Raw genomic sequence first — 17,881 nt, forward strand, 5'->3', positions numbered from 1 at the left:
AAATAATTCGTAACAACTTTCTATATGTGTTTTTTTTTTTTTTTTTTCCTTTTTGCTAACTTTAAAATTAAAGGATTAGGAAGAAAAAAAAACTTTTAATAGGTGAAAAAATAAAAAGAATGCATAAAAAGAAGTTGGATTCACTTTGGGCCGCTCCAAAGTGTAAAGGCACCTCACTTGATTGATTACATATGCTGATTGCGCGGACTTCTAGTGGCTAACTGGCTACTAATGGAAAATGCTACACATAGAATCAGAGCTGTCAATTCGGGTAAACGGGTCGGGTTTGGGTCGGGTAAGAGCAGGTCGGGTTAACTTGGGTCGGGTCAATTCAGATTAATTTTATAACCTATGCGAGTCGGGTTTGGGTTGGGTCATGCTTGAGTCGGGTCACGTCGGATCATACTTCTTATCGGGTTTGGGTCGGGTTTAGGTCGAGTTAATAATAGGTCGGGTCACATTCGGGTCGAGTGAACAATAAGTCGGGTTTAATTTGTGTTTTCACGGGTTAAAACGAGTTAGGGTAATTCTCGGGTTCGGTTTAAGTCAATAATTTGCGGGTTAAAATCAGGTCAGGTCATTCTCGGGTTTGAGTCGGGTAAGGTTCAAGTCAATAATTTGCGGATTATAATCAGGAAGAGCCATTTTCAAGACGGGTCATTCTCAGGTTCAAGTCGGGTTTAATTAATCAATTTCAAGACGGGTCATTCTCGGGTCCGAGACAAAATGCTTTGATCAACAATAATAAGGTGGTCTTAATTGCATTTAAGGTGATTTGAAATCGGGTCAGGAACAATTTGGGTTGAATTTAGGTCGGGTCAATAACAAGTCGTGTTAATTTCGAGTCAGGTTAGTAACAGATCGGGTTGAATTTTTGGGTTGGGTAAGTAATAGGTGCGGTAAAATTCGGGTCAGGTCAATAACAAGCCGGGTTGAATTTGAGTCAGGTCAATAACAAGTCGGGTTGATTTCGGGTCGGGTTTGTAACAGGTTGGGTTAAGTTCAGGTCAGGTTGAATTCAGGTTAGTATAATAACAAGTCGGGTTAAATTCGGGTTTTGATGGGTTAAAACGGGTTTGGGTCGGTTCAAGTCGGGTTCGGTGCAAGTTAATTAAATTAACCGTTGTAAACCGGGTAAATCGGTGAAAGTTGTAAACCGGTAAATTGACAGTTTAAAAGCAAATTGAATGGTTCCACACACCCAATTGGAACTCCCAAAGGTTATTAGCGACCATGCTAAACATTTCAGCAATTTTTATTTCCGGGCGAAAAAAGTCAAAAAATTCCAAAATTGAAGGCTAATATCCATGTTTTTTGAGAAATTTTGGAGGTTACGAGGCCCGGAGTCAAAAAATCTTGAAATTCTATGGAATACATCTCGAGGTCATATAATGCCGTTTGGAACCATATATGATCATTATTTATTGTCATAAATGTTCGTGGTAGGCTTGAATTAATGAAATCGGTGCAAGTTGTAAACCGGTAAATTGGTCGTTTTAAGGCAAACTAGATGGTTCCACCCACTCAATTGGACTCCCAAAGAGTATTAGGGACCATGGTAAACATTTCGACAATTTTTATTTTCGGGCGAAAAAAAATCAAAAAATCTCAAATTGAAGACTATACACGCTTTTTGAGAAACTTTAGAGGTTTCGGGGCCCAGTGTAGAAAATTATTAATACTTTAGGGGATACATCTCGGGGTCATATAATGTCGTTTGGAACCGTATATGATCATTATATGTTGTCATAAATGTTCGTAATAGGCTTGAGTTAAAGAAATCCGTATAAGTTGTAAACCGATAATTAAATTGGTCGTTTAAAGGCAATTGGATGGTTCCACCTACAAAATTGGAATCCCAGAGGATATTAGGGACCATGGTAAGCCTTTTGGAAATTTTTATTTACGGGCGAAAAAAAATTCAAAAAATTCAAAAATTAAAGGCTAATATCCATATTTTTTGAGAAATTTTGGAGTCTTTAGGGCCCGGTGTCTAAAATTCTCGAAATTCTAGGGAATACATCTCAGGGCCATATAATTTTGTTTGGAACCATATGTGATCATTATTTGTTGTCATAAATGTTCGTTGTAGGCTTGAATTAATGAAATCGGTGCAAGTATTAAACAGGTAAATTGGTCGTCTAAAGGAAAATTAGATGGTTCCACCCATCCAATTTGACCCCCGGAGAGTATTAGGGACCATGGTAAATATTTCGGCAATTCTTATTTCCGGGCTAAAAAAAGTCAAAAAATTCTTAAATTGAAAGCTAATATCCACGCTTTTTTAGAAATTTCGAAGGTTTCGGGGCCTGGTGTTGAAAAGAAATAAGATTATATTAGATACATCTCGGGGTCATATAATGACATTTGAAACCATAAATGACCATTATATGTTGTCATAAATGTTCATGGTAGGTAGAGTTGTCAAAAGTAGACCCAACCCGAAATACCGATCCGAACCCGATTATTAACCGACCCGTCTGAACCCGAAAAAATGGTGACCCGAACTCGACTAACCAACTGTAGACCTGAGTCGACCCAAGTATTTGAGACCCAAACCCGAACATGAACCGACCTAGAGACGACACGACCCGAATGTAACCCGTAATTATTGACTTGAACCAAACCCGACCTGAATCGAAATTGACCCAAACCCGTTTTAACCTGTCAAAACCCTGATTTAACCCGACATGTTATTAACCCAATCCGAATTAGACCCGGCCTGTTCCTAACCCTACCTTATTATTGTTGATCAAAGCATTTTGTCTAGGGAAACCAAGTCGGTCCAGACCATCAAAAGAAAGGAGCATCATCCCAAATTTAAAAGTTAAATATAGTATAAATTTGTTGTATGGTTAACGGAGATAATTATCTTCCTAAATTATAAGCTATAGTTGCTTAGTATGTTTCCATATATATTATAGTCAAAGGAAATAATTAACTTGATAAAAATGATAATTATCTATTTATACTTAGTTAAACTCGAATATGATCCGACTTGATTGTAACCTGCAAATTATTGGCTTGAACATAACCCGACTTGAACCCGAAAATGACTCGTCTTGGAAATGACCCAACCTGATTATAGCCCGCAAATTATTGAGTTGAACCAAACCCGAGAATGACTTGACTTGGAATTAACCCGACCTGATTATAACCCGCAAATTATTGACTTGAACCAAACCGAATTGACAGTTTAAATGCAAATTGAATGGTTCCACACACCCAATTGGACTCCCAAAGGGTATTAGGAACCATGCTAAACATTTAAGCAATTTTTATTTTCGGGCGATAAAAAGTCAAAAAAATCCAAAATTGAAGGCTAATAACCATGTCTTTGGAGAAATTTTGGAGGTTTCAGGGCCCAGTGTTGAAAAAACTTGAAATTTTATGGGATACATCTCGGGGTCATATAATGACGTTTGGAACCATATATGATCATTATTTGTTGTCATAAATGTTTGTGGTAGGCTTGAATTAATGAAATCGGTGCAAGTTGTAAACCGGTAAATTGGTCGTTTAAAGGCAAATTGGATGGTTTCACCCACTCAATTAGACACCCGGAGAGTATTAGAGACCATGGTAAATATTTCGACAATTTTTATTTTCATGCGAAAAAAAAAATCAAAAATCTCAAAATTAAAGGCTAATATCTACTACGCTTTTTGAGAAATTTTGGAGGTTTCGAGGCCCGTGTAGAAAAAAATTAATACTTTATGGGATACATCTAGGGGTCATATAATGCCGTTTGGAATCATTTTATGTTGTCATAAATGTTCGTAATAGGCTTGAGTTAATAAAATTCGTGCAAATTGTAAATCGGTATCTAAATTGGTCGTTTATTTAAAGGCAAATTGGATGGTTTCACCAACCCAATTGGACTCCCCGCGTGTATTAGGGACCACGATAAAAATTTCGGCAATTTTTATTTTTTGGGTGAAAAAAAGTTAAAAAATTCCAAAATTGAAGACTAATATCCTCGTTTTTCGAGAAATTTTTGGGGTTTCGGGGCCCGGTGTCGAAAAGTCTTGAAATTTTAGGAGATACATCTCGGGGTCATATAATGTTGTTTTGAATCATATAAGATCATTATTTGTTGTCATAAATGTTAGTGGTAGGCTTGAGTTAATGAAATCGGTGCAAGTTGTAAATCAGTAAATTGGTCGTTTAAAGGCAAATTGAATGGTTCCACCCACCCAATTGGACTCCCGGATGGTATTAGGGACCATGGTAAATATTTTGGAAATTTTATTTTTGAACGAAAAAAAGTCAAAAAATTCCAAAATTGAAGGCTAAGTTCCATGCTTTTTGAGAAATTTTGAAGGTTTCGAGGCCCGATGTCGAAAAGTCTTGAAATTTTAGGGGATATATCTCGCGGTCATATAATACAATTTAGAACCATTTATGATCATTATATGTTGTCATAAATGTTCGTGGTAGCCTTAATTTAATGAAATCGGTGCAAGTTGTAAACCAATAAGTTAGCCGTTTAAAGGCAAATTGGATGGTTCTACCCAACCAATTCGACTCCCGGAGGGTATTGGGCATCATGGTAAACTTTTCCACAATTGGACGTTTAAAGGAAAATTGGATGGATACACCCACCCAATTAGACTCCCGGGGGGTATTAGGGATCATGGTAAATATTTCGACAATTTTTATTTCCGAAGAAAAAAAGCCAATAAATTCCAAAATTGAAAACTTATATCCACTCTTTTTGAGAAATTTTTGAGGTTGGGTACGGTATCGAAAAATCTTGAGATTTTAGGGAATACATATCGGGGTCATATAATACCGTTTGGAATCATATATGATCATTATATGTTGTCATCAATATTCGTGGTAGGCTTGAGTTAATGAAATCGGTGTAAATTGTAAATCGGTAAATTGACCATTTAAAATGAAAATTAGATGGTTCCACCCACCCAATTGGACTTCTGGAGCGTATTAGTGACCATGGTAAACATTTCGGAAATTTTTATTTTCGGGCGAAAAAAAAGTTAAAAATTTCTAAAATTGAAGTCCTATATCCATGCGTTTTGAGAAATTTGGAGGTTTTGGGTCCCTGAGTCGAAAAGTCTTGAAATTTTAGGGAATAAATTTCGGGGTCATATAATGTTGTTTGGAACCATATATGATCATTATTTGTTGTCATAAATGTACGTGGTTGGCTTGAGTTAATAAAATCAATGCAAATTGTAAACCGGTAAATCGGCTATTTAAAGACAAATTGGATGGTTCCACCCAGCCACGTGTACTCCCGAATGGTATTAGGGACCAATGTAAACATTACGACAATTTTTATTTTCGCGCGAAAAAAAAGTCAAAAAATTCCAAAATTGAAGTCTAATATCCACGCATTTTGCGAAATTTTGAAGGTTTCGGGGCCCGGTGTCGAAAAGTATTGAAATTATAGGGAATACATCTCAGGGTCATATAATGCCGTTTGGAAACATATATGATCATTATATGTTATCATAAATGTTCGTGGTAGGCTTGAGTTAATAAAATCAGTGCAAGTTGTAAACCGATAATTTGGTTATTTAAAGGAAAATTTGATAGTTCCACCCACCCAATTGGACACCCGGAGTGTATTAGGGACCATGGTAAACATTTCGGAATAAGTAAAAAAATTCCATAATTGAAAGCTAATATCCACGCTTTTTGAGTAATTTTGGAGGTTTCGGGGCCCGGTGTCTAAAAGCCTTTAGAATTCGGTGATACATCTCGGGGTCATATAAAACTGTTTGGAACCGTATATGATCACTGTGTGTTGTCATAAATGTTCTTGATAGGCTTGAGTTAATGAAATCGGTGCAAGTTGTAAACCGGTAAATTAACCGTTTAAAGGCAAATTGGATGGTTCTACCCATCCAATTGGCCTCCCGAAGGGTATTAGGGACAGTGGTGAACATTTCGGCAATTTTTATTTGCGGGCGAAAAAAAAAGTAAAAAAATTCCAAAATTACAGTCTAAGATCCATGCTTGTTGAGAAATTTTAGAGATTTCGAGACCCGGTGTTGAAAAGCCTTTAAATTCTAAGATTACATCTCAGGGTCATATATTGACGCTTTGAACCATATATGATCATTATATGTTATCATAAATGTTCGTGGTAAACATGAGTTAATAAAATCGGTGCAAGTTGTAAACTGGTAAATAGGTCGTTTAAGGGCAAATTGGATGGTTTCACCTACACAATTGGACTCCAGGAGGGTTTTAGGGACCATGGTAAGCATTTCGTAAATTTTATTTACAGACAAAAAAAATTCAAAAATTGAAGGCTAATATCCACACTTTTTGAGAAATTTTGGAGTCTTTAGGGCCCGGTGTCTAAAAGTCTCGAAATTTCAGGGAATACATCTCGGAGTCCTAATGTCGTTTGGAACCATATGTGATCATTATTTGTTGTCACAAATGTTCTTTGTAGCCTTGAGTTAATGAAATCGGTGCAAGTATTAAACCGATAAATTGGTCGTTTAAAGGAAAATTGGATGGTTCCACCCACCCAATTTGACCCCCGGAGAGTATTAGGGACCATGGTAAATATTTCGGCAATTTTTTTTTTTCTGGGCGAAAATAGTCAAAAAATTCCTAAATTGAAGGCTAATATCCACGCTTTTTTAGAAATTTCGAAGGTTTTGGGGTCAGGTGTTGAAAAGAAATAAGATTTTATTAGATATATCTCGGGATCAAATAATGACGTTTGAAACCATAAATGACCATTATAAGTTGTCATAAATGTTTGTGGTAGACTAGTAGGTTTGAGTTAATGAAATCAGTGCAAGTTGTAAACCGGTAAATAGGCCGTTTAAATGCAAATTGGATGGTTCCACCCATCTAATTGGACTACCGGAGGGTATTTGAAACCATGGTAAACATTTCAACAATTTTTATTTTCGGACGAAAATATGTCAAAAAATTCAAAAATTGAAGGCTTATATCCACCCTTTTTGAGAAATTTTGGAGGTTTCTCGGCGTCGAAAAGTTTTGAAATTCTAGGGGATATATCTCAGGGTCATATAATGCTGTTTGGAACCGTATATGATCATTGGTTGTTGTTATAATGTTCGTGGTAGACTTGAATTAATGAAATCGTTGCAAGTTGTAAACCGGTAAATTGGCAATTTAAAGGAAAATTAGATAGTTTCACCCACCCAATTGGACTCCCAGAGTGTATTAGGGACCATGGTAAATATTTACGGGAGAAAAAAGTAAAAAAATTCCAAATTTGAAGACTAATATTGTAATACCCCCAAATTACTCTTTAATATTTACAATAATAATAATCCAACTTTAGGGAGTAACATGGGAGTATTACCGCCACGTGATTACGTAAGGCTTAACAGAGATTTGCAGCGGAAGAAAATACTTGTCATTTAATAATAATAATAATAATAGTTCAAGAATTTCTAAAGTAACACAACACTGATACTATGTCTACTAAATTTAACTAGGTGATCACCGCCCATTGTCCCCAATGCAGCATTTAATTCACGTCTTCTGATCGCCATCACCTATCTACTCATCATTAATGATAAGTAGGGCCAATCCAAAACAAAAGAGAAATACGTATTAGCCAAAATGCTAAGTACATACAAATGCTAAACATGTAAAATCAATTTAGTTCATTAAACATGCTTTCAAAAGTTTCGACTTTAATCAATCACAATTGATTTAAACCACTCGTGAATATAAATTCATATATTAAAATATATCAATTTCCGAAATCAATAATTTTCCAAAAATAGTCTAAGACAAGCATGGATAGATCCAATCCTCATTTCACAAATCATTTTTCCACCTAAGTGTGCACACCCCCTCAAGCTAGTAACTCCTTACATAGTGCTATCAAGGGGAAAGACTAGGTCATACATAGTCCATAGTCTTCAATTTTATCTCCACATAGTGGGAGTCATAAAAATCCAATATATATCTTTGATAAATCAACCTTCCAATTCCCATGTATGGGATTTCAACAACATTTGCTCTTTAAAATGAATTTGAAGTTAAGTATGTGCATAAACAGCTTTTAGAACATTGAAATTATTTCCAAAGATCAAACAGTAAAACATTTCACAATATTCATTTCATAAACATTCATAAATCCTTGTTCAACATTCAAACATATTTCATCATTCAAAACACAAAACACATTTGTATAAAATCACATATTTAAAGATCTAGCCACGAGTACGTACCTCGATCTTTTGCAACAAACACAAATTTTTTAATCTCGAACTTGCAATTCCCCCTACAAGGAACCAATAATCCTAAATCAAAAACTCTTCAACCCATGAACATTAAACCATTAAATAACGACCCTATACTAGTTGTGCATGAACAATTATATTGACTCTTTACAACTATTCACCTAGATTTACTACCATGAATTATCTCCTAAATAAACATTATATGGAGTAATAAAAATCAAATATAAAACCTTATAATAAAAAAAATTGAAAATAAATATTAGTTTTAGAATACTAACCGCAAAACAATCTAAAGTAGAAAGGTCCACGTTGAAAGGGAGGAGTCAGATCTTGCAGAGGCCATATCTCATAGTATATAGCTCCAAACTGGGTGATTCTTAAGCCTAACCTCAAGGATTTTTCAAGAAGAACAACTTTGTCTCAAATATCAAAACGCTAAAAATGAACAGAAGTGGATGAAAAATGGCCTGGAACATATACGGGATGAAGAAGTACGAAAATGGGAGGAAGAGAGAAGAAAGAAGGATGGAACTTTAAGGGCAAGAGACTTTTGGCTTAAAATGGCTGAACTTTGGATCCTATTTATAGAGTTTGAGAGTTCTATTGACATCATGTATGATGTCAACAACTTGGGGGTCAAGGAAGTTTATGAGGTCATGTTATTGACATCATGTATGATGTCAACAACTTGGAGGCCAAGTATTCAAGTTTGTAAGAGAAGTTTGTGACTTTGGTCATGCTTTAGGAGTAAGAAATGGACTTGGGTCCTTTGACTTGGAGCAAAGAAATACTCAAAGTAAAAATATGATTTTCGAGTATTACATTTCCGGCTTAACTCATACGTATAAAATATTTTATAAATGTAATTATTATTTCCGTAAAATTATATATTGATAAGTTAAATAATGCTATTGTATTATCTAAATACATATTTATATTTTTAAAATAATTTGGAAGGAAATCGAACATTATTAAATTAATAAATTTGATTAATATAATTAAACGGGTTTAAAATATGGGGTATTACAAATATCCACGGTTTTTGAGAAATTTCGAATGTTTCAGGCTCGATGTCAAAAAGCATTGAGATTTTAGGGATTACATCTCGGGGTCATATAATGCCGTTTGGAACCATATATGATCATTATTTTTTATTATAAGTGTTCGTGGTAGGCTTGGGTTAATGAAATTGTTGCAAGTTGTAAACCGATAAATTGGTCGTTTTATAGGCAAATTGGATGGTACCACTCACCCATTTGGACTCCAGGAGGGTATTAGGGATCATGGTAAATATTTTGGCAATTTTTATTTCCGGGGGAAAAAAATCATTAAATTCCAAAATTAAAAGCTAATATCCACTCTTTTTAAGTAATTTCGAAAGTTTCTGGCCCGGTGTCGAACAACCTTGAAATTTTAGGATTACATCTCAGGGTTATATAATGCCGTTTGGAACCATATATGATCATTATATATTGTCATAAATATTCGTGGTAAGATTGAGTTAATGAAATCGGTGCAAATTGTAAACCGGCAAATTGGTCGTTTAAAGACAAATTGGATGGTTCTACCCAATTAATTGGAATCCCGGAGGGTATTAGGGACTATGGTAAACATTTTGTCAATTTTTATTTCAAGGTGAAAAAAAGTCAAAAAAATTCCAAAATTAAATGCTAATATCCACACATTTTGAGAAATTTTAGAGGTTTCGGGGCACGGTGTCGAAAAGTTTTGAAATTCTAGGGGATATATATCGGGGTCATATAATGTTATATGGAACTATATATGATCATTATTTGTTGTTATAAATGTTCGTGGTAGGCTTGATTTAATGAAATCGTTGCAAGTTTTAAACCGGTAAATTGGCTGTTTAAAGGCAAATTGGATGGTTTCACCAACCTAATTGGACTCCCGGAGAGTATTAGGGACCATGGTAATTATTTCGGCAATTTTTATTTCCGGGGAGAAAAAAAGTCAAAAAATTCCAAAATTAAAGGCTAATATCCACGATTATTGATAAATTTCGAATGTTTCGGGCCCGGTGTCAAAAAGCCTTGAAATTTTAGGACTAAACCTCAGGGTCATATAATGCCGCTTGTAACCATATATCATCATTATATGTTGTCATAAATGTTTCTGGTAAGCTTAAGTCAATGAAATCGATGCAAGTTGTAAACCGGTAAATTGGTCGTTTTAAGGCAAATTGGATGGTTCTACCCAACCAATTAGACTCCCGGAGGGTATTAGGGACCATGGTTAATATTTCGGCAATTTTTATTTTCAAGTGAAAAAAGTCAAAAAATTCCAAAATTAAAGGCTAATATCCACCCTTTTTGATAAATTTTTGAGGTTTCGGTGCCCGGTGTCGAAAAGTTTTTAAATTATAGGGGATATATCTCGGAGTCATATAATGCCGTTTAAAACCATCTATGATCATTATTTGTTGTTATAAATGTTCGTGGTAGGCTTGAGTTAATGAAATCGTTGCAAGTTGTAAACCGGTAAATTGGCCGTTTAAGGGCAAATTAGATAGTTCCACCCACCTAATTGGACTCCCGGAGTGTATTAGGGACCATGGTAAACATTTTGGCAATTATTATTTCCGGGCCAAAAAAAAGTCAAAAAATTCAAAAATTGAAGGCTAATATCCACGGTTTTTGAGAAATTTCGAATGTTTTAGGGCCCGGTGTCGAAAAGCACTGAGATTTTAGGGGTTACATTTTGGGGTCATATAATTCCGTTTGGAACTATATATGATCATTATTTGTTGTTATAAATGTTAGTGGTAGGCTTGAGTTAATGAAATCGTTGCAAGTTGTAAACAGGTAAATTGGCCGTTTAAAGGCAAATTGGATGGTTCCACCCACACAATTGGACTCATGGAGGGTATCAGGGACCATGGTAAATATTTTGGCAATTTTTATTTCCGGGCGAAAAAAAGTCTAAAAATTCCAAAAAATGAAGGCTTTATCCACGTTTTTTGAGAAATTTCGAATGATTCGGGTCCGGTGTCGAAAATCCTTTAAATTTTAGGATTACATATTAGTTTCATATAATGCCGTTGGGAACCATATATGATTATTGTATGTTGTCATAAATGTTCGTGGTAAGCTTGAGTTAATGAAATCGGTGCAAATTGTAAACCGGTAAATTGGTTGTTTAAAGGCAAATTGGATGGTTCTACACAACCAATTGGACTCCCGGAGGGTTTAAGGGACCATGGTAAACATTTCGTTAATTTTTATTTCCAGGTGAAAAAAGTCAAAAATATTCCAAAATTGAAGGCTAATATCCACACATTTTGATTAATTTTAGATTTCAAGACCCTGGTGTCGAAAAGTTTTGAAATTCTAGGAGATATATGTCTCGGTGTTATATAATGCCGTTTGGAATCATATATGATCATTATTTGTTGTTATAAATGTTCGTGGTAGGCTTGATTTAATGAAATCTTTACAAGTTGTAAACTGGTAAATTGGCCGTTTAAAGGCAAATTGGATGGTTCCACCCACCTAATTGGACTCCCGGAGGGTATTGGGGACCATGGTAAATAATTCGGCAATTTTTATTTGCGGGATAAAAAAAGTCAAAAAATTCCAAAATTGAAGGCTATATCCACGCTTTTTTGATAAATTTCGAATGTTTCGGGTCCGGTGCCAAAAAGCCTTGAAATTTCAGGACTACATCTCATGGTCATATAATGCCGTTTGGAACCATATATGAACATTATATGTTGTCATAAATGTTATTGGTAAGCTTGAGATGATGAAATCGATGCAAGTTGTAAACCGATAAATTGGTCGTTTAAAGGCAAATTGGATGGTTCTACCCAACCAATTGGACTCCCGGAGGGTTTTAGGGACCATGGTAAACATTTCGGTAATTTTTAATTCCTATTGAAAAAAAGTCAAAAAATTCCAAAATTAAAGGCTAATTTCCACCCATTTTGAGAAATTTGTTAGGTTTCGGGGCTTGGTGTCAAAAAGTTTTGAAATTTTAGGAGAGATATCTGAGGGTCATATAATGCCGTTTGAAACCATATATGATCATTATTTATTGTTATATATGTTTGTGGTAGACTTGATTTAATTAATTTGATGCACTGAAGGTGAATATACCTACTCTTTATTTCATGCACTAAAACAGAAACTGTACTAAATGACTTAAATGGAGGAGGCTATACAGTTGGAGAAAAGGCAAGGTAAAGTGGATTTGTTTGGACGTGAGAAAAAGGCAAGAATCCCACCCATCAACAATTCAACACCACCAAGGCGCAAGGCCACAAATCCATAATTTTACTTTCATAGTGTATTACTTTTGGTTTCTCCAATTTCATCATTCATCAACTCAATCTTACTAAATACTCCGTATTAAACGTCTTTACACAAAATTATGATAAAATACTTAACAAAAAGTCAAAGATGAAAAAAGAACAAAGAGAATACAGGTACAAAACTTGTCAAAATTACAACTTTTTATTATGGGTTCACATAAAATTCTTTAACGATTTCGTGTCCTGAAGAATTGAGACCTCAAAAAGTAGAGTTAACTTAGTAAGCCATAATTTGATTTGTGATAATTATAATTACGGTACTACTATGATTTATGCTTAAATGAAGCTAAACTTAAGATAAAAAAAAAAAAAAAAAAAAAAAAAGAATAATAATGGTAATTAATGTGGGAATCTTAACAAACAAAATTAAGACAAAACGAGCCGTTGGAGAGTTATTAGAGTTCCATTAAAGGCAGTGAAATAACAACAGTTAGTAAATTGTACAGTACTGGAATTTCTGCTTGGGTCCCCACCCTTCTCCCAATTCTTACTGACACCTTTGAATTTTCTCAGAGGAAGGTTTTCCCTCTTGGCTCTTCTCCTCTCCACTCAAACAAACATCCTCCCTTTTCCATTAATTTAACTTTTCCCATATAATCCCTATTATTTCTTATTACTACTGCATGTTACGGATTCTAATAAACTTACCTAAAACTTGTGGTCAAATTTTGTCATCCTTACTTGATTAGGTAATCAATCCGCTACTCTACTCAACACATATTCATAGATTACGATTATATTTAGTGTTGGTTAGATTATCATACATTAATCAAAAGCTCACTACAAGTACTAGTACTAAAAATGAGTAATTTATCTACTTACTCGTAGTAGATTAACCAAAATATTTTCATTAGTGAACAGTAATTAGTAATTGCACACTTTTCGAGGCCTCATATATCATCTCTCTCACTCTTTTCACTGCTTTTTTTTTTTTTTTTTTTTTTCAACTTTAAAATCACTTTTCCCACTAATACCACCATCATTCTACATGTCAGCTAAATCTCCCTAAACCCTCATAACCTCATTATTCTCAAAATTTCTTACATTTCCCTCAAAATCAAAACTTTTTTTTTAAAAAAATGGGAAGTTCAAACTCAAGACCAGAAAAAACAGCAGCACTAGGAATGTGTAAGCAAAGAAAACGCCTAATTAACCAAGCAATTAACTCAAGATACAATCTAGCAGCTGCTCATATTTCCTACATTCAATCCCTCAAAAACATCGGCATTTCACTTCGTCGATTTGCAGAAGCTGAAGTTTTGATTGAATCTTCAATTTCTCTCTCTCCTACTCACAACACTGATCAACTCGACAAAACCCCTTCTCATCACTCTTCTTCTTACCACCCTTCTCCTTCCCTTGACGATGTTGTCGAGGTTTGTTCCTCGGAACCCAGATTAAGCTGCATGAAATCCGGCGTTGTCGGCGGAAGTGGCGGTGTTGCTGTTACTTTAAGGTATAATCCTAGTACCAACATTCATAGCTTCGTTGATAATAATGATGATGATTCCTTGGTTTTTCCGATGCCTCCGCCGCCACCTCCGCCGCCGCCGCTTATTCCTGAATCGGAAGCTTCTTGGGATTACTTTGAGCCCGCAGAAGAAAAGCCCAAGCCCGAACCCGGATCCGAACCCGAACCCGAGAGTTTTCGGTTTGTGGGTTTGGGTTGTAATGGGCCTGAAAGTGGTAGTGGTGGGAGTATTAGGTTGTGGGGTGAAGAGGGTAGTGTTGGAAATTTACAAAAGGTTGAGGGTGGTGTTAGTAAAATAGGGGGTGGTGATAGTAATTCTGGGCAAAAGGGGAAAGAATTGGGTGAAGAAAGGGAGGATCCGTCTGAATATATAACACATAGAGCTAAGGATTTTGTGTCAAGTATTAAGGATATTGAGCACCGGTTTTTTAGAGCTTCTGAATCGGGTAAAGAGGTTGCTAGGATGTTTGAAGCTAATAAAATTCGGGTCGGGTATGCCGAGGCTAAAGGTACTACTGAATACTGATCTTTGTGTTTGATTTTGTAAGAATTTGAATGTGTTATTCATGTAGAAATGTAATGCACTTTTTTTTTTAATTTATGTTTAGGAGGCTCGTCTTCATCGGAGTTTTTAGCGGCTTGTCCTTTGGTTTTTTGTCGTGGCAAAAGTGTTCATGCTGCTAATGGTGAGCTTTAATCATCTTTTGCTAGATAATGAATATACCCGTGTATTGGTGTATAGTAGTACTATTTTAGGATGTTCGGAAAAAGGGTTTTTGAGTTACCTAAATTGTGTGAGTTGTGATTATTGGGTGATAGACAGAGGGAATGTCTAACAATTACAAATGTTTATTATTATTGATATTATATCATACTGTTGTGTGATGGTTATTTTTATCCTTAATTGGATTAATTGTGCTTTATGCCTTTTGATCATGCTTGAATGAGTAGGGTAAGGGTTATAGAGTCTACATTGTCTTCAATTATTAATCTTAGTAAATTTGGTTTCTTATTCAAGATCAGTAGCCGAATCAAGGCTTGACTGACATTCTTTCCTATTTTGATTTATGAGTAGTGCTTAATTTGCTACTGCAATTTTGTAAATGATTGATCCGTCTAGTTCATATTTGATGAATATTTTGTTGTTGCTATTCATAGATCTTCAGCAACAAAATGTGCCCAAGGTGATTGTATGGAACAGGTCTACATCTTCACAATCGTCATCATCGAGGAATCCTCTTGCCTCTGCATCTAAAGATGATGCTGATGACAGCGGTAGTGAGTGTGTAGAAGATTTTTGCATGATTGCGGGAAGTCATTCCTCCACTCTAGACAGGCTCTATGCATGGGAGAGAAAGTTATATGATGAAGTCAAGGTATTTCTACTTGCATTCTTATCACGTGAACTGAATTTTGATGTTTTCTAGTTGATAGGGTACGCAGGATCATGGAAGGTTAAATTATTACTAGTCTGTTATCATTTGTGTGAGACCATTTTTTAGAATATTCCACTTGGGTGATCTGTTTCTCAATTTACAAGCAAACTTGACTAAGAACATTGCAACGTTGGGATGTAAGATGATTTATTTCCCTACTAGGGATTTGTTTACCGTGTTTAGCTTTCCAAAGAGAAGTGTACAAGTATGTTGACCTTTGTTGACATATATAGTTTCTAGTCAGTGTAGCATTTATAGATCCTGACTTTCATGCACAGACTACACTAAAAAGACGATGATATAAACATTGTTTTTGCTCTTTAGGGATGAGAAATATGAAAAATATCACAAGTTTGTGAGGTATTGTTATTTGATCAAACATCATTGAATTGTTGGTGAGGTAGGTTGATTTTGTTCTTCAACATTATGCAACCTAGGCTTATATGGAAAGGCTACCACTGATGTGCGGGTTCCCTATCACCATCTGTAAGTTACGGAGTGATTATGATACCGTGAAATATTTAGCCCCTCTAGGTTTGAAGCCTGACAAGAAATCAGGAATAATCCAACTGTAGTAGGACTAAAATTAGAATATGGTGAAGCCCTGTACCGGTTTTATACAAACAGAAAGGAATGCACTGAAGGAGTGTTCAAAGTCATCATATATGGACAGCGAGTTTCTTTATTGCTCTGTCTCAAAAATAGATGGTTTGCATCTTTTGAATGAAATTTCAGAAAGTACCTCAGATAAGGGTGGTGGTATAGTGATGTTTTACGCGTAACATGTTACTATAAGGAGAGATAGGGGAGCTAGTGCAAGTATTCTCATTTTTACCTTTTATCTGTTTTATAGAGTTTGTGTTTCTATGATTTAGTAATTTTGTCTTATTAATCATTAGGCCAGTGAAGTCATCAGGAAGCAGTATGAAAGGAAGTGTGATCAACTCCGGCATCAGTTTGCAAAGGATGTTAGTACTCATGTAATCGACAAAACCAGAGCAGCTGTAAAAGATCTGCACTCACGTATAAGAGTGGCCCTTCATGCTGTTGATTCCATAGCAAAGCGCATTGAGAAAATGAGAGATGAAGAATTACAGCCCCAACTTACTGAATTGATTACAGCGTAAGATACCAACTCAGTTACCTTTTTCTGGTAGGAACTTGTGATAGGAAAAATATCAAATGATAGATGTAATAAAAGAAATTTGGAATAATAGAAAGCGAAATAGATGGCTCAATCATTTTCCTAACTAATTGGCACAGCCATGATGGACCGTTAGCTCCTCTACCTAGTCATAAACCAGGCCTTATCATTCCCATGTCCTGTATTGTCTTTCAAGTAAAATGATTTATTACCATTTTCCATCAAAATATGGAATGAGTTAATGATTTGTGAATTTCGTGCAGATTTATAAGGATGTGGAAAGCCATGTTGGAAAGCCATCATGCACAATACATAACAATATCATTGGCTTACCATGCTAAGACTGCTATGGGGACTTTGGGAAGCGAAGCTCATAAGCAAATAATGTCTCAACTCCAGTATGAATTCGAGTGCTTTGGTCTCAGTTTCGCTGACTGGATGAATAGCCTCACATCATACGTGGAAGCAATCAATGGGTGGCTGCAAAACTGTGTGCTGCAGCCACAGGAACGTGGTCGAGGTAGCAGAAGGCCATTCTCCCCTCGTCGTGTCGTGGCCCCACCGATATTTGTCCTCTGCCGAGATTGGTCGGCAGGGATCAAAGCATTGCCTTCTGAAGAGGTCAGTGATGCAATTAAAAACTTCTTGTCCGACCTGCAACAGCTGATAAAGCAACAGCAGCAAGCAGAGGAGAAAAAGGAGAGAGCAGTTTCAGAAAGCAATGGTGAAATACAAGGGAAGGATGAAGATGCCAATGAGGGTAAATCTGAGAATTTGGGCTCTATCCACACAAGTTTAACAAAGGTGCTCGATAAACTAACCAAATTCTCCGAGGCTTCCCTGAAACTCTACGAGGATATTAGACAGAAAAATGAAGCAGCTCGTCTTGCATATTTGAATCCTAGACCACCTTTCAGATACTGAAACTCTGAAAGGTCCATGTAATTACTACTGAAAATATATCTGAGCGTTTTGCTTCTAATACACCAAGTTTGAGAGTCTGCAGCATCTGCAAGACTGCTAGAACAATTAGCCAGAAAAGCATTCATCATCTCAAATTAGTGCTTGTCTTTTCATCCCTATTTAATATCGAGTTTGATGATTAAAATGCATTCACATCATCTGTTATCCGAACAGGCACTTGGTCTGCAGGAAAGGGTCACGTAAATAAAGACTGTTGACATTGATTGGGAAAACTTGTATCTATTAGTTGCATTGCGTTGAGATGCTTGAGAACTTGCACAAATGTAATTAAACAATAAAATAATCTCCTCTCATTTTCCTATT

At 35.7% G+C, this 17,881-nt stretch overlaps 1 protein-coding gene and 1 long non-coding RNA gene across 2 annotated transcripts; one reads left to right on the top strand and one right to left on the bottom strand.

Moving 5' to 3' along the window:
* Window positions 1-7,352: 7,352 nt before the first annotated feature.
* LOC110682187 lies at window positions 7,353-8,784 on the bottom strand. The gene is made up of 3 exons (XR_002503384.1): window positions 8,492-8,784; window positions 8,202-8,254; window positions 7,353-7,521 (listed from the first exon to the last, which is right to left on the bottom strand). It is a non-coding gene; the product is annotated as an uncharacterized LOC110682187 (long non-coding RNA).
* Window positions 8,785-12,577: 3,793 nt separating this feature from the next.
* On the top strand, window positions 12,578-17,789 carry LOC110682189. Its single transcript, XM_021858456.1, has 5 exons — window positions 12,578-14,523; window positions 14,623-14,700; window positions 15,173-15,390; window positions 16,350-16,573; window positions 16,858-17,789. The coding sequence occupies exons 1-5, from the start codon at window positions 13,623-13,625 to the stop codon at window positions 17,516-17,518; spliced, it is 2,082 nt and encodes a 693-aa protein (XP_021714148.1). The 5' UTR covers window positions 12,578-13,622; the 3' UTR covers window positions 17,519-17,789.
* Window positions 17,790-17,881: the final 92 nt, after the last annotated feature.

Source organism: Chenopodium quinoa, unplaced genomic scaffold, assembly GCF_001683475.1.
Source record: "Chenopodium quinoa cultivar QQ74 unplaced genomic scaffold, ASM168347v1, whole genome shotgun sequence".
Classification (NCBI taxonomy): Eukaryota; Viridiplantae; Streptophyta; class Magnoliopsida; order Caryophyllales; family Amaranthaceae; genus Chenopodium; species Chenopodium quinoa.

Bases quoted from the DNA above. Each gene is read 5' to 3' on its own strand.
- LOC110682189 (XM_021858456.1), top strand. From the start codon at position 13,623: ATGGGAAGTTCAAACTCAAGACCAGAAAAAACAGCAGCACTAGGAATG. The intron at 14,524-14,622 runs GTACTACTGAAT...ATTTATGTTTAG, and splicing joins CGGGTATGCCGAGGCTAAAG to GAGGCTCGTCTTCATCGGAG. The intron at 14,701-15,172 runs GTGAGCTTTAAT...TGCTATTCATAG, and splicing joins AAGTGTTCATGCTGCTAATG to ATCTTCAGCAACAAAATGTG.